At 47.4% G+C, this 12,971-nt stretch overlaps 1 protein-coding gene across 2 annotated transcripts in view; it reads left to right on the top strand.

The window, feature by feature from the left end:
* Nucleotides 1-12,971, top strand: part of ATP2A3 (ATPase sarcoplasmic/endoplasmic reticulum Ca2+ transporting 3) — a 146,451-nt gene that overhangs the window by 50,215 nt on the left and 83,265 nt on the right. For both annotated transcript variants that reach the window (XM_044994317.1, XM_044994316.1), the window contains exons 2-3: nucleotides 2,648-2,665; nucleotides 4,369-4,451. In XM_044994317.1, coding sequence (XP_044850252.1) covers nucleotides 2,648-2,665; nucleotides 4,369-4,451 — 101 coding nt within the window. The remainder of the gene's footprint in view (nucleotides 1-2,647; nucleotides 2,666-4,368; nucleotides 4,452-12,971) is intronic.

The raw sequence follows: 12,971 nt of genomic DNA, 5'->3' as shown, positions 1-12,971 counted from the left end.
AGATACAAAGCTTTGCTCTGGTTGAGAGATTGGTCAGGGGCTGTGCTCCTTAGAACTGACAGATTCACCTCAGAATGGTGGAACAGCAGGTGCCTGGTTAAAGCCGGAGAACACCCTGGATTGCCAAGGGATCTCAGGGCATCTCTTGAATGAGTATTTGTAAGGTCCCAGAAGCGACTGATAGTAACGTCAGTGACCCAACCAGTTGTAGGTATTGCAAGGTGGGGTTTAAGTGTAAAAAGAGGGGTGGGAGAAAGGGCTGATGACCAAATAAAATAGTCAAAATATATGGTTGGAAGGTACTGGAGAGCAGTTTATAGCGAATACTGAGACCAGTATAATTAGTGACTTATGCAAACTCACGGGTGTTTATGGTTACCTTGCCCTTCCATGCCCTGTTTGTCTGTTCATCCACCTATTGTATATTGTCAAAATGCTAGGCTGTGAGCTCTCTGGAACTGTCTTTGCACTACTTGTTTGTACAATGGCTAGCATGACGAGGCCTCGATTTGAGACCTGAAGGTGCTACTGCAATGGAAATGATCAATAATAAAAGTGGAGGTTGTTAGCACCAACTGGCGTTTGTATATTCCAGGCATATCAAAATACTAGTGAGATCGGTGGAGAGATAGGTGCCCCTCTAAAAGAGATAGCAGGGATACTTGAACTATTTTTCCAATAGTCTCAGCATTTCAGACCCAGAGGAATCTTATTTATTTTGAGCATCATCCAATCCTCTGGGAACATTAAATATATATAGGACCAATATCCAGAATGCAAAGGCCAGCCAGCTCAACCCATGTAGATACAGGCCCCCCCACCTCCCTCCCCAGGCAGATGCATCAGAACTCTTCCAAACAGTGGGCTTTCTGCCTAATGTCTTTCCCTAGGAGAAGAATTTGGAAGAACCTCTGCAAAGGGAACCTTCAGGGGTCCTCCTTCCAGCAGGTTGTCTCCTGGGAGGAGCAATCTACTCTGAAACTTCCAAGCATATGTTGTAAAAATATAAGGAAAAATAGCCAGCAGATGTCCCTCAGGGGGAGTAAATTCTGGTGAAGTCTGTGGCAAGTGTTCAGAGCTGTTTTTAAAAAGGAATTATATTATGGGTTAGTTCTGATTCATTCATGGCGTGTGGGCATGTGTACTGGAGAGACTTACAGGGATTTAATCAGATGCCAGCCAGCCAGGTGCGTGTGGGGAGAATGGAATTCTCATTTGTATTTATTTCTCAGGAGGTTGCAAGTGTTCTAAAATAAGTTGAGGAAGGATGGTCTTGAAGTCAAGGCACTGGCCTAGGACTCAGCAGATATGGTTCAATTCCTGGATCCGCCACAGACTTACTATGTGACCTTGGTTAAGTCACATAGTCTCAAAGTGCCTCAGTTCCCCTCCTGTAAAGTGATGGTAATAGTTCTCTGTCTCACATGCATGTTGAGGATAAAATCCGTGTGCATGTGTGAGACACACCAATGATATGCTAAAACCCAGACAGACAGAGTGATATAAGACCAGAAGCTGGCAATGGGCCCTTGATGCTGACAGTGGGACTCCTTTCTGACAGATGGGATTCTGAAAAGTGTTGGCCTAATTCTGCTCCCATTGAAGTCAACGGTAAAACTCCCCCTGGAGCAGTGTTAGGCCAACCTTGAGTTCTTTTAAAAATGTCACCTTTATCTTCTCGCTTGTACTCAAAGGAGGGAAAAACACAGAGCTAGTCTGGGAAGGAAAGTATAAGTGACAGAAATAAATAAATAAAATTAATTCCCTTCTGATCGGTTGACCTTCCTCCCCCTCCAGACAAAGGCAGACAAGCTACATACTTCATTAAACTCTGAAATGTTTGTTAGCCCATATACTCTGTTAAAATATAATGCTTGTGAGAGGTACTGTAACTCACAACTCTTCTGATGTGGGACTGTTTTCAGTACAAGCTGGATTTCCAAATGTCTTTCAGGCCATCAAGGTTTCAGGCAAATGAAGGTCTATTTAGTATAATTCATAGTCTGTCAGGGAATGCGACTCTTTCTTGGATAACAGGGAGTTTTGGGTAATTTAGGTTGAACTGTATGAGCAAAGTGAGGGCTAGGCAGTTTAGTCTCTTGTCAGGGTTGTCAAGTTTGAAAGAAGATGTGTATTTTATTGAAATTCAGTAACCTCTGAGTAATTCCAATCCTCTGCTCTGACCCCTTTGCCTTCGCCTGCCTGCACTGTAATGGGGAAATGGAGACTGGTGTTCTGTTCTTTAAAATGAATGTTAGGAAGAGCAAAGGAGAAACGCGGACATTATTGGGAAGGATTATCATGGGATAGAAAAGGAAATGAATTCCAGTTTGGTCTCTAAAGTGTATCTTGTTCTCCATGCAAACGGCATCTTACATCTCACCTCTCTTCCTTAAGATTTGTTAGGCTGTCTCCTGTTGTGTTTGGTACGTAGATGCCTTTTTTGCACCCCTTCCAAAGTTCTTGGGGCCTGAGGTGTGTATATACATGAGAACATGTGGTTTTCACAAAGCTTTCTAGTCTAACCACTCAACCAGTTTGTTTCCAATGCTAAATTCTTGTGTCTGTTTCCAGGTCAATAATATCTCTTCTTTTTCTTTTCTCTCCTACCGCGTCTGTTCCTTGGCATGTTGGTGGAAATCTGCAGAACTCCCTGCTGAAGAAGGTAGGTGGAATTGTATTGACTCTGCTTTTTCTTTTTTCGACTTCCCCTTCGCTCTTGGAGCATGTCTCTAGGTATTCTGGGAGGGAGCTTAGTGTCAGCTAGTCCCATGGAGACTGCTGGGCAGCTCACAAGGGACCTGATTCAATGCCCAGGGGAAGATTCTGTAGTGGAGAGAGTTGGAGGCCTAAGAGCAACCCCAGTTACATAAAGGCAAAACTTACCTGTATGAGGTTTAGGAGGGGAAAGCAAGATGACTTCACACTCTTGAGTGACGCTGTCTAGACTCTTGAGCTGAAAAATTGACCTTGAAATTTTTTTTACTTCTTGATCCTGGTACAGCAAATTATGGTAAAAGATCATTCTATGGAAATGTTTAAAAAGTAGCTCCTACACATACAGAGCATCCTACGCTAGACCAGTGCATATCTACTATAATAATAATACTTCACACTTCCGTAGCACCTGTCACCTGTGGTTCCCAAAGCACTGAATAAAGATTATAAGCTTATACCCATTGTGCAGGTGAGTAACTTGAACCCCCAAGAGGTTTAAGGGACTCCCCATGTGTCACATTGTGAGTCAGACATTCAGAAATAGAATGCAGGAGTGCTGACTTAGGTACAGATCCTTAAAAGTATTTAGGTGCCTAACTCTCATTGGTTTCAATGGGAGTTAGACTCTAAAATACCTTTGAGGATCTAGATTGTAGCTCCCTGCTCTGACTGCTAGACTGTTGGCTCTCAGATAAAAAGGTATCTATTGTACACTGATTTGTTGGGGATTATGAAGCAGGGTGGTGCGATCCTTTTAAGTGTAAGAAGAATGGTTGTCTTCAGTACTAACCAGCATTTATACATCCTGTAATTCGAGCATGTGCAGTCAGTTTCCAAGAGTACATGAATGAAGGGAAGGGGGCTGAATGTTAGTCTCTTTGGTTCAAAACATGCAAACAAACTTAGTTTGGAGGAGGATCCATGTCTGATGATGATTAGATAGGTCAGATTTTGGCTGTGAAAATCCTTCATGTTGTCCCTTGAAAGGTGAGTTCTGTTACCCCAGAAGTTAGAGCAATGCATTGCTCTGCAATGGCAGGCAGGGACCTCAGTTCCACTGAAAGAAAAACCTTGGGCTTTTCAAAGTGTGTGTGTGTCATTTTTTTTAAACCAAGGAAACTTCAGGTGCATCAGTTTTTAGTGATATCCCTGTGCACAGGGCCATTCTGTCTACTAGCCATCTGTGATCGCCACCAGGAAACACTGCCTTGTTTCTTGGCTGTCTCCTTCCATCCCCATTTGTCTTCCGCTCAGCCCCTGGCAAGGGCTGTAATTCATGCTGGTGGAGCGTAGCATGATCCGGTCAGGCATCAGTATGGCTGCCACATGCTCACCTTTGGAGCTGAGCTGGCAATGATGAGAGTCCTGATTCAGGACAGCACTTAGCATATGCTTTACATTAAGCTTGCGTTTCAGTCCCGTTGACTTCACTGTGGCGTAGGTGCATATTTAAGTGCGGCCCTGAATAGGGATGCTTTCTTCAGTCAAGCCCACAGTTAGTAATGCCAGTAATTCTAACTCAAGTATGTCCAACCTCAAAGCAGAGCACAGCACCTTTCCACCCAAGCAGGTGTAGTAGCTTGAGCTCTCCCAAGTTCATTTTCAGCACCTGTGTAGCGCTTATGGTGCTTCCATGTTTTGTTTTGCTAGGAAAGTCACTCTGGGAACTGGTGCTGGAGCAGTTTGAAGATCTCCTTGTGCGCATTCTTCTCTTGGCTGCTGTTGTGTCATTTGTAAGTATCCTTGTCTCCTCTCTCTGTGTGTGATGCTCCCAAATAAACAAATACCAGTCAGCACTGTCTGTGCTCTAAAAGCAAAGATAGTGGTTGATGCCCACTCTATGCACTTGCAAAGGTCCTGACTGTAGTGGAACTGATGCTGCATCAGGGAAACGGGACTTGGGGGAAGTCTGTGCGGGTGAGTGAGAAGTACACAGAAAGGAGGTATGGGGTAGGACTGTCAGGCACTCTCTTTGGAACCAAAGGACCACCAGCAGCAAGATCTGCTGCAACAGCAGACATGTGACTCCGTTGGCTACGGGGCAGAGGATTCCTACCCCAATAAAAGTCTGCTGTGCCAAACCCACCGTAGTTTAGGGGATAAAATTTATGTCTAGACAGAGTATAGCACTTTAATCAGAACAGGTATGTGGGATGCTAAGTGACTCTAGGTGCTTTACAAAACAGTTATACCAGCAGTGCAGCGACTGTGCAGATAACTGACAATAGCTTGCACACAGCTTTGCTATTAGGGAATATTGATCAAGCCACTTGTGTTATCCCAAAATTTCCTGGGTTCTTTAAATTTCACACTGAATTCTATTAGAAATGGGCAGAAAGACCTCAGGGTATAAATGCCACTAACTGAGCCACATGTTATATGTTCAAAGCCAATCCCAATAATAGCCACCAAATTAGAAACTCTACAGCATCTATGTACCTTGAAACTTGGCCATTACCAGGTTGTCTCATTGAGTTTTTAGTGATGATTTGGCAAATTTAAACCTTTGATCCAGATAATTCATGCTGAAAATTCATGTCAGACTTCTAAAAAGTCACAGCTGTTTAGCTGCATATGTTTCACAGTGTACGGTAATAAGTTCCTTCCAAACTAATTTGATAACTTCCCAGTTAGAAGACCGCGAGCTCATTCATTTAGCGTGGTATCGCAGTCTACTGTACTTGCGGCTCTCTAGCTAGTTCCTGCAGAATAGCAAAGTACTGTGATGTAGTGGGAGACAGTGCAGTCTAGAGGACAAGGCACTGCACTGGGAGTCAGGAGACACAGGCTATATATATCCAGCTCAACCACTGACCTGCTGTCTAATCTTGGATAAAGCGCTTCATCTTGATAGAGACATTCATTTTAAGGCCAGAACAGACTACTGTGATCATCTGGTCTGGCCTCCTTCATAAACTTCCCTGAAATAATTCCTGCTTCAAGTCCTGATAGCTGTGGTTGGACTCAAGAATATCTTTTAGAAAAACACACTCTCTTGATTTTAAAATGTCCAGTGATGGAGAATCCACCACAATCTTTGGTAAGTCGTTCCAGTGGTTATTTATCCTCACTGTTAAAAAAAATTGTGCCTTATTTTTAGCTTGAATGTATCTAGCGTCAACTTGCACCCATTGGATTTCGTTCTACTTTTGTCTGCTTGATTGAAGAGCCCTGTGTTATCAAATTTCTGTTCCCCATGTGGGTTTTGTACACTGTGATCAAGTCAGCCCCAGTTGAATTTGAGATCGCGTTGTGCTAGATGCTGTACAAGCAAAATAAAATACCGTGCCAACCCAAAGAGTCGACAATCTCAACTGCATGCAGTTCAGGAAATACCATTATAAAGTGTGACTACAGCACAAAAGATCTATAATCAGTAGGAATTTTAACAGGAGTGTTAAAATCCATGTGCTGGAGGAGCCACAGCAGAAAGTATTTTGAGTTGCTCAGCACTTAAAGTTAAGCTTGTCCTGTCCTCCTCCTGTTGTCCCTCCTCCCCCCCCCCCCCCGCTGGAAGTTGACAGATCCAAGATTATCAGCTGCTCTGATGAGTGAGAATGGCAGGCAAATCAGTACATTTATTTAACCACGTGACTGTAGAATTAATGTACCGGCATGTTTCTGAATAGGTGTTGAACAAGAGTAGAATCATAGAATCTCAGGGTTGGAAGGGACCTCAGGAGGTCATCTAGTCCAACCCCCTGCTCAAAGCAGGACCAATTCCCAACTAAATCATCCCAGCCAGGGCTTTGTCAAGCCTGACCTTAAAAACCTCTAAGGAAGGAGATTCCACCACCTCCCTAGGTAACCCATTCCAGTGTTTCACCACTCTCTGAGTGAAAAAGTTTTTCCTAATGTCCAACCTAAACCTCCCCCACTGCAACTTGAGACCATTACTCCTTGTTCTGTCATCGGGTACCACTGAGAACAGTCTAGATCCATCCTCTTTGGAACCCCCTTTCAGGTAGTTGAAAGCAGCTATCAAATCCCCCCCCCCCATTCTTCTCTTCTGCAGACTAAACAATCCCAGTTCCCTCAGCCTCTCCTCATAAGTCATGTGCTCCAGCCCCCTAATCATTTTTGTTGCCCTCCGCTGGACTCTTTCCAATTTTTCCACATCCTTCTTGTAGTGTGGGGCCCAAAACTGGACACAATACTCCAGATGAGGCCTCACCAATGTTGAATAGAGGGGAATGATCACATCCCTCGATCTGCTGGCAATGCCCCTACTTATACAGCCCAAAATGCCATTAGCCTTCTTGGCAACAAGGGCACACTATTGACTCATATCCAGCTTCTCGTCCACTGTAACCCCTAGGTCCTTTTCTGCAGAACTGCTTCCTAGCCATTTGGTCCCTAGTCTGTAACAGTGCAAGCAGTAAAGGAGGACAGGATGTGTGTTTAAAGTAGTAGGCAAAGCTGCAACCAAAGGAAGGTTAATATGCAAAGAGACACACATGACATGAATAGATGTGGTAGTTTTTTGTGACAGCTGCAGAGGTTCTGCATTCTCTAAAGTCCCAGTTTAGCAATGCATTTAAGCATATTGTCACTGTAAGTGTGTGCTAAAGTGCTTTGCTGATTTGGGGCCTGAGCAGCCTGCCCCTGAAGTCATTTGGGCAATCTCAGTTTTGAACCACTGAGTCTCAACTTTTTTCTCTTCATTGTTATCTTTTAATGGTCTCTTGTCCATTAAAACTTCCTTTTGCAGACCATTAGCCTTGTGTGCAGACTCCAAGGCTAAGACAGAAAGTGCCTATAATCCTGTCGCCTACACAGATTTTCCCCTTATTTCTTGCTAAGTTACTGCATGAAAAGATCATAAGATTGTATTTAACATCTCCCATTGAGCCCAGGTGTTGCTTAGTAGGTGATGTTCTGCTGCAAGACTTGGGTAAGAAACTAAATTCAACTTCCCTTGTGAGTTGCGTGAAAACTGTTTTATCTAGAATGAGTACAATGAGCCACGGGGAGTCTGTCTTTGCTGCTGAGTTAACCTGGGCTCTTACTTGGTGATTGTCCCTAACCAAGCTTCTGTCCCACACAAAAACTTCTGACTTGAGTTTGGTGGTACTTTCAGCCTGGGCTAGCTGGCTATCCTGGATTATAGGCTAAAGCCTGAATGCTGCTTTTCACTCTGCCTGGTAACCAGTGGGGAGACAGGCTAAACCAGTCGAGTGGTGATGGCCCTTCAGTGCCTTCTCACAGTTACCCCGTATGCCCAGAAGTGAGTTCTCCCACAATTCATTAGGAAAGAATCATATTGAGGCTCTGCTTACTGAAGTGCTAAGAACCAAAGGATGTACTCCCAGAAGTCCTCGTGACACTTGGGAAGTACAGAGCCACTGTGGCCTCACTAAATGTGGCTTTATAGTGTGACTGCTCACACCTGGGGTAAGCTGGCCTGGGTGCCCTGATCTACATGCCAATCACCTGAGTTAACTCTGCAGTGAAGACATCCTTAGTGCCAGGAAAAGTGTACATGGGACAAAAAGAATGGAGGGTTGTTTCTGATCTTCTGCATAGCAGAAGATTCAATGACTTGTTCCGTTCTTCTATTCCAGAGTGTCAGGACTCTATAAGGATGAGTGGACTGCATTTTTGGAAGGGTAGGAAAGTAGTAGTATGGGAAATCTTTGAAGGTTTACTTGTATATCTAAAAACATTTATTATTATTATTAGTTATTATGATGTTTGGTGAACAGACATTTTCATGATGTTGTGTGTGAACCTCTTTTTAAGTTGAATGAAGGGGTGGAAGTGGGCTGTTTCTCCTTGAAGAGCTGTCTATTGGAAGAGAAGGTGAAAGGATTTAGGACTGGGGGAATGGACAGGGATTCCAGGTATTATGGAGCTTTGTAGGGGAGAGAGACAAAAAAGACCGTTAGGGATGCACCTTGGGCATAGTGGAAAGAGATGAGCAGAGTGATTGGGTGCTGGACTTTGGGTCCCTGTGGGGAGATGCAGAGCTAGTCTACTGTTTCTCCCGACTAGCTGGATCAGAAGGGCCTGAGGAGCTCCAGCTCTGGTACATAAAAGGCTTGAGTGGCGGGTGTGAAGCCTGGCTGAGAAAATGCCCTTTTTTATGTTGGCAACTACAGCCCTGCCGCAGAGAACACAGGCAGAGTGCAAGAAAGAGGGTGATGCTTATTTTTAAACAATACCCGGTGGTGTGATGATGTGGGAGCTCTGTCTGTTCACAGGTTGTGTGGGTCATTGGAAGTGAGACAGGGAACTTCTTATATAAGTGAAGCTTTATTTTAAAATTCCACATATTAATCAACATTCCGATCTAAACAGTAAGGACCGAATCCATGCGTCTGCCTGTATCAAGGAAGGAGGAGTCCTGAAATTGTTTACAAAATCTGTTTGTTTGGACCCTCTTGCTTTGAAATAAAGCCACTCTCAACAGTTTAATGTCTGGGTGTCTCAAAGCCACTTCAATGCTAGTCAGAGGCATTACATCTTTAATTAAAAATCCAGCGTTTTACATTATTTTTCTCCAGCTAGATTCTTGAGTTGGAATTTCAGCATTATGCCATCGTGTGTAGGAGTTGCTCTTACACCTGCTGTTAGCTTAGTCGAGCCTGTTCTGTTTAAAGAGCCTATTGATGCCAAAGTCATGAGTGAATGAGAGTTTGAGATATTGAAGCAAACTCCACCTTCTCACTGTTGTGAATTCTGGCCTATTAGGAAAGGGATTTAATTGCATGGTTGAGTCTAATGCTATTTGGAATGTATAAATTTATCTTCTCTTTAAACCTCTACTGCAGAAAATGTTGTGATATCAGCCAAGAAGCCCTGACCCCAATTGGGGTCCCATTGTGGCACAAATGCATAGTAAGACGGTCCCTGTTCTGAAGAGCTTGTATAGACAAGACATCAAAGGGTGGGAGGAGAAACGGTGGCACAGATGAGGGAAGTGACCTGTCGCAGAGCTGGGACTAAAACCTAGGTCTTATCCACTAAACTATGTGCCTCCCCAAAAGGTAGGGTGTCATTGACTTGACACCAATACCAAAATGTAGAATTTAATTGCTCTACACCTTAATATGGTGCGTATTTTTGAGGATTTCAGTGTGGAAAAGACGGTTACTCACCGTAGTAACTGGTGTTCTTCGAGATGTGTTACTCCTACCCATTCCAGTTAGGTGTGCGCGCCGTGCGTGCACGGCTCTCCGGAACTTTTTTACCCCAGCAACTTCGGTGGGCCGGCTGGGCGCCCCCTGGAGTGGCGCCGCTATGGCGTCTGTCATATACCCCAGCCGGCCCGTCCGCTCCTCAGTTCCTTCTTGCCGGCTACTCCGACAGTGGGGAAGGAGGGCGGGTCTGGAATGGATAGGAGCAACACATCTCGAAGAACACCAGTTACTACGGTGAGTAACCGTCTTTTCTTCTTCGAGTGATTGCTCCTATGCATTCCATGTAGGTGATTCCCAAGCCTTACCTAGGCGGTGGGGTCGGAGTGAGACGTGGCAGAGTGCAAGACTGCTGAGCCGAAGGCTGCATCGTCTCGTGATTGCTGCACCAACGCGTAGTGGGAAGCGAAGGTGTGGACGGAGGACCAGGTGGCGGCTCTACAGATGTCCTGGATTGGAACATGAGCCAGGAAGGCAGCAGATGAGGCTTGTGCTCTTGTAGAGTGGGCCGTCAGGCGACTAGGTGGTACACGAGCAAGCTCATAGCATGTTCGAATACAAGCCGTCACCCAAGAGGAAATCCTTTGTGAGGAGACCGGCTCGCCCCTCATACGCTCCGCGATCGCGACGAAGAGCTGGGTCGAATGCCGGAAGGGCTTCGTGCGCTCTATATAAAAGGCGAGGGCCCTGCGGACATCCAGGGTGTGAAGCTGCTGCTCCCGAGGCGAGGCGTGCGGCCTTGGGTAGAAGACCGGGAGGAAGATGTCCTGGTTAATATGGAAGGCCAAAACGACCTTCGGGAGGAAGGCCGGGTGCGGTCAAAGCTGAACCTTGTCTGCGTGGAAGACAGTATACGGGGGGCCAACCGTTAAGGCACTGAGTTCGGAAACTCGTCTCGCAGATGTTATAGCGACGAGGAAGGCCGTCTTCCACGATAGGTGAAGCAGGGAGCAAGTGGCTAGAGGCTCAAACGGCGGTCCCATAAGCCTGGCTAGAACCAGGTTCAAATCCCAGACCGGTGTAGGGCGCCGTACGGGCGGGTACAAACGGTCCAGGCCCTTGAGGAAGCGAGAGACCATGTGGGTGGAGAAGATGGAGCGGCCTTCAACCGGTGGACGAAACGCAGAGACGGCTGCTAGGTGCACCCTCAAGGAGGAGACCGCGGGGCCTTGCTCCTTAAGGGACCAGAGGCAGTCCAGGATAACTGGAATAGGGACGAGAAAGGGGTTCAGGCCTTTCTGGTCGCACCAGATAGCGAAACGCTTCCATTTCGCGAGGTAGGTGGAGCGCATTGAAGGCTTCCTGCTTTCAGTAAGGACACGCTGCACCGCCTGCGAACAGTCATGCTCCGCGTGAGTTAACCAATCAGGTACCAGGCTGTAAGATGCAGGGAGCGGAGGTCTGGGTGGCGAAGCCGGCCGAAGTCCTGCGTGATAAGGTCCGGCCACAAGGGAAGAGGAATGGGTTCTCGGACGGAGAGCTCGAGCAGCAGGGTGTACCAATGCTGCCTCGGCCAGGTCGGAGCGATCAGTATGAGTCGAGCCTTGTCCCTCCGAAGCTTGAGGAGCACCTGATGAACGAGGGGGAACGGAGGGAAGGCGTATAGGAGGTGATCTTTCCATGAGCAGAGGAACGCGTCCCTGGTAGGAGCAGAACCGGTTGCACTTCCTGTTGTCCTCGGAAGCAAATAGGTCTAGTTGGGGAAATCCCCACCTCCGGAAGATCATATGCACCACGTCTGGGCGAAGGGACCACTCGTGGGTAAGGAAGGACCTGCTGAGGCGGTCGGCTAGCGTGTTCTGTATGCCCGGAAGAAACGACGCTGCGAGGTGAATTGAGCGGGCTACACAAAAGTCCCACAGGCGTAGCGCTTCCGTGCAAAGCAGGGAGGAGCGGGCTCCACCCTGCTTGTTGACGTAGAACATCGCCGTCGTGTTGTCCGTCAGCACTGTGACACAGCGCCCGCGGAGATGGGCCTGAAAAGCTTGGCACGCTAACCGTATCGCCCGGAGCTCCCGGACGTTGATGTGTAAGGAGAGCTCCGGAGGCGACCAGAGGCCTTGCGTGTGAAGGTCGCCAAGGTGTGCCCCCCATCCCATGTCCAAGGCATCCGTGGTCAAGGTGACGGAGGGACACGGCGGGCGGAATGGTACTCCCGCACAGACGACCTGAGGGGCTAGCCACCAACTGAGAGTATTGAGGGTAGGCCTCGGGACCGTGACGATCAAGTCCATGGGGTCGCGATGCGGGCGGTACACGGAGGCCAGCCAAGTCTGGAACGGGTGAAGGTGTAACCTGGCGTAAGCGGTCACGAAAGTGCACGATGCCATGTGGCCCAGGAGGCGAAGGCAGGACCGCGCCGTCGTCGTGGGAAAGGATTGGAGATCCCGGATGCAAGCTACCAGCGTCTGGTGTCGAGAGAGCGGTAGGCAGGCCCTGGCAAACTGAGAATCCAGGACTGCTCCGATGAACTCCACCCTTTGAGCTGGAGTTAAAATGGACTTCTCGAAGTTTACGAGAAGGCCCAGTTCCCGAAAAAGGGCCAAGATATCGGTCACTTGGTCCGCTACCAGTTGACGTGAGGGGCCGCGAATCAACCAGTCGTCGAGGTACGGATATACGTGCACCCGACGACGACGGAGGGCCGCGGCAACAACCACCATACATTTGGTGAAGACCCTCGGGGCGGTGGAGAGGCCGAAGGGAAGCACCGCAAACTGGTAGTGTCTGTCGTTTACCATGAAGCGGAGGTACCGACGATGGGGAGGATAGATCGCGACATGGAAATATGCGTCCCTCATGTCGAGGGCGGCAAACCAGTCTCCTGGATCCAAGGAGGGAATGATGGTCCCCAGGGTTACCATGCGGAACTTGAGTTTTAGCAGGTACCGGTTGAGCTTCCGGAGGTCCAGGATTGGACGGAGACCTCCTTTTGCTTTGGGGATGAGGAAATATCGGGAATAAAAACCCCTGCCCCGCCGGTCGGGCGGTACCTCCTCTATGGCACCCAAACTCAACAGCGGTACCCGGATTGGACCGTATGCAGGACCCAGCTGTCCGATGTTATGCGGGATCAAGCCGGGAGGAAATGGGAAAGGCGGTTGGAAAACAATG

This window comes from Mauremys mutica, chromosome 19, assembly GCF_020497125.1.
Source record: "Mauremys mutica isolate MM-2020 ecotype Southern chromosome 19, ASM2049712v1, whole genome shotgun sequence".
Taxonomy (NCBI): domain Eukaryota; kingdom Metazoa; phylum Chordata; order Testudines; family Geoemydidae; genus Mauremys; species Mauremys mutica.
Note: the sequence above shows the minus strand (reverse complement) of the source record. Positions and strands in the feature narration are given on the sequence as shown.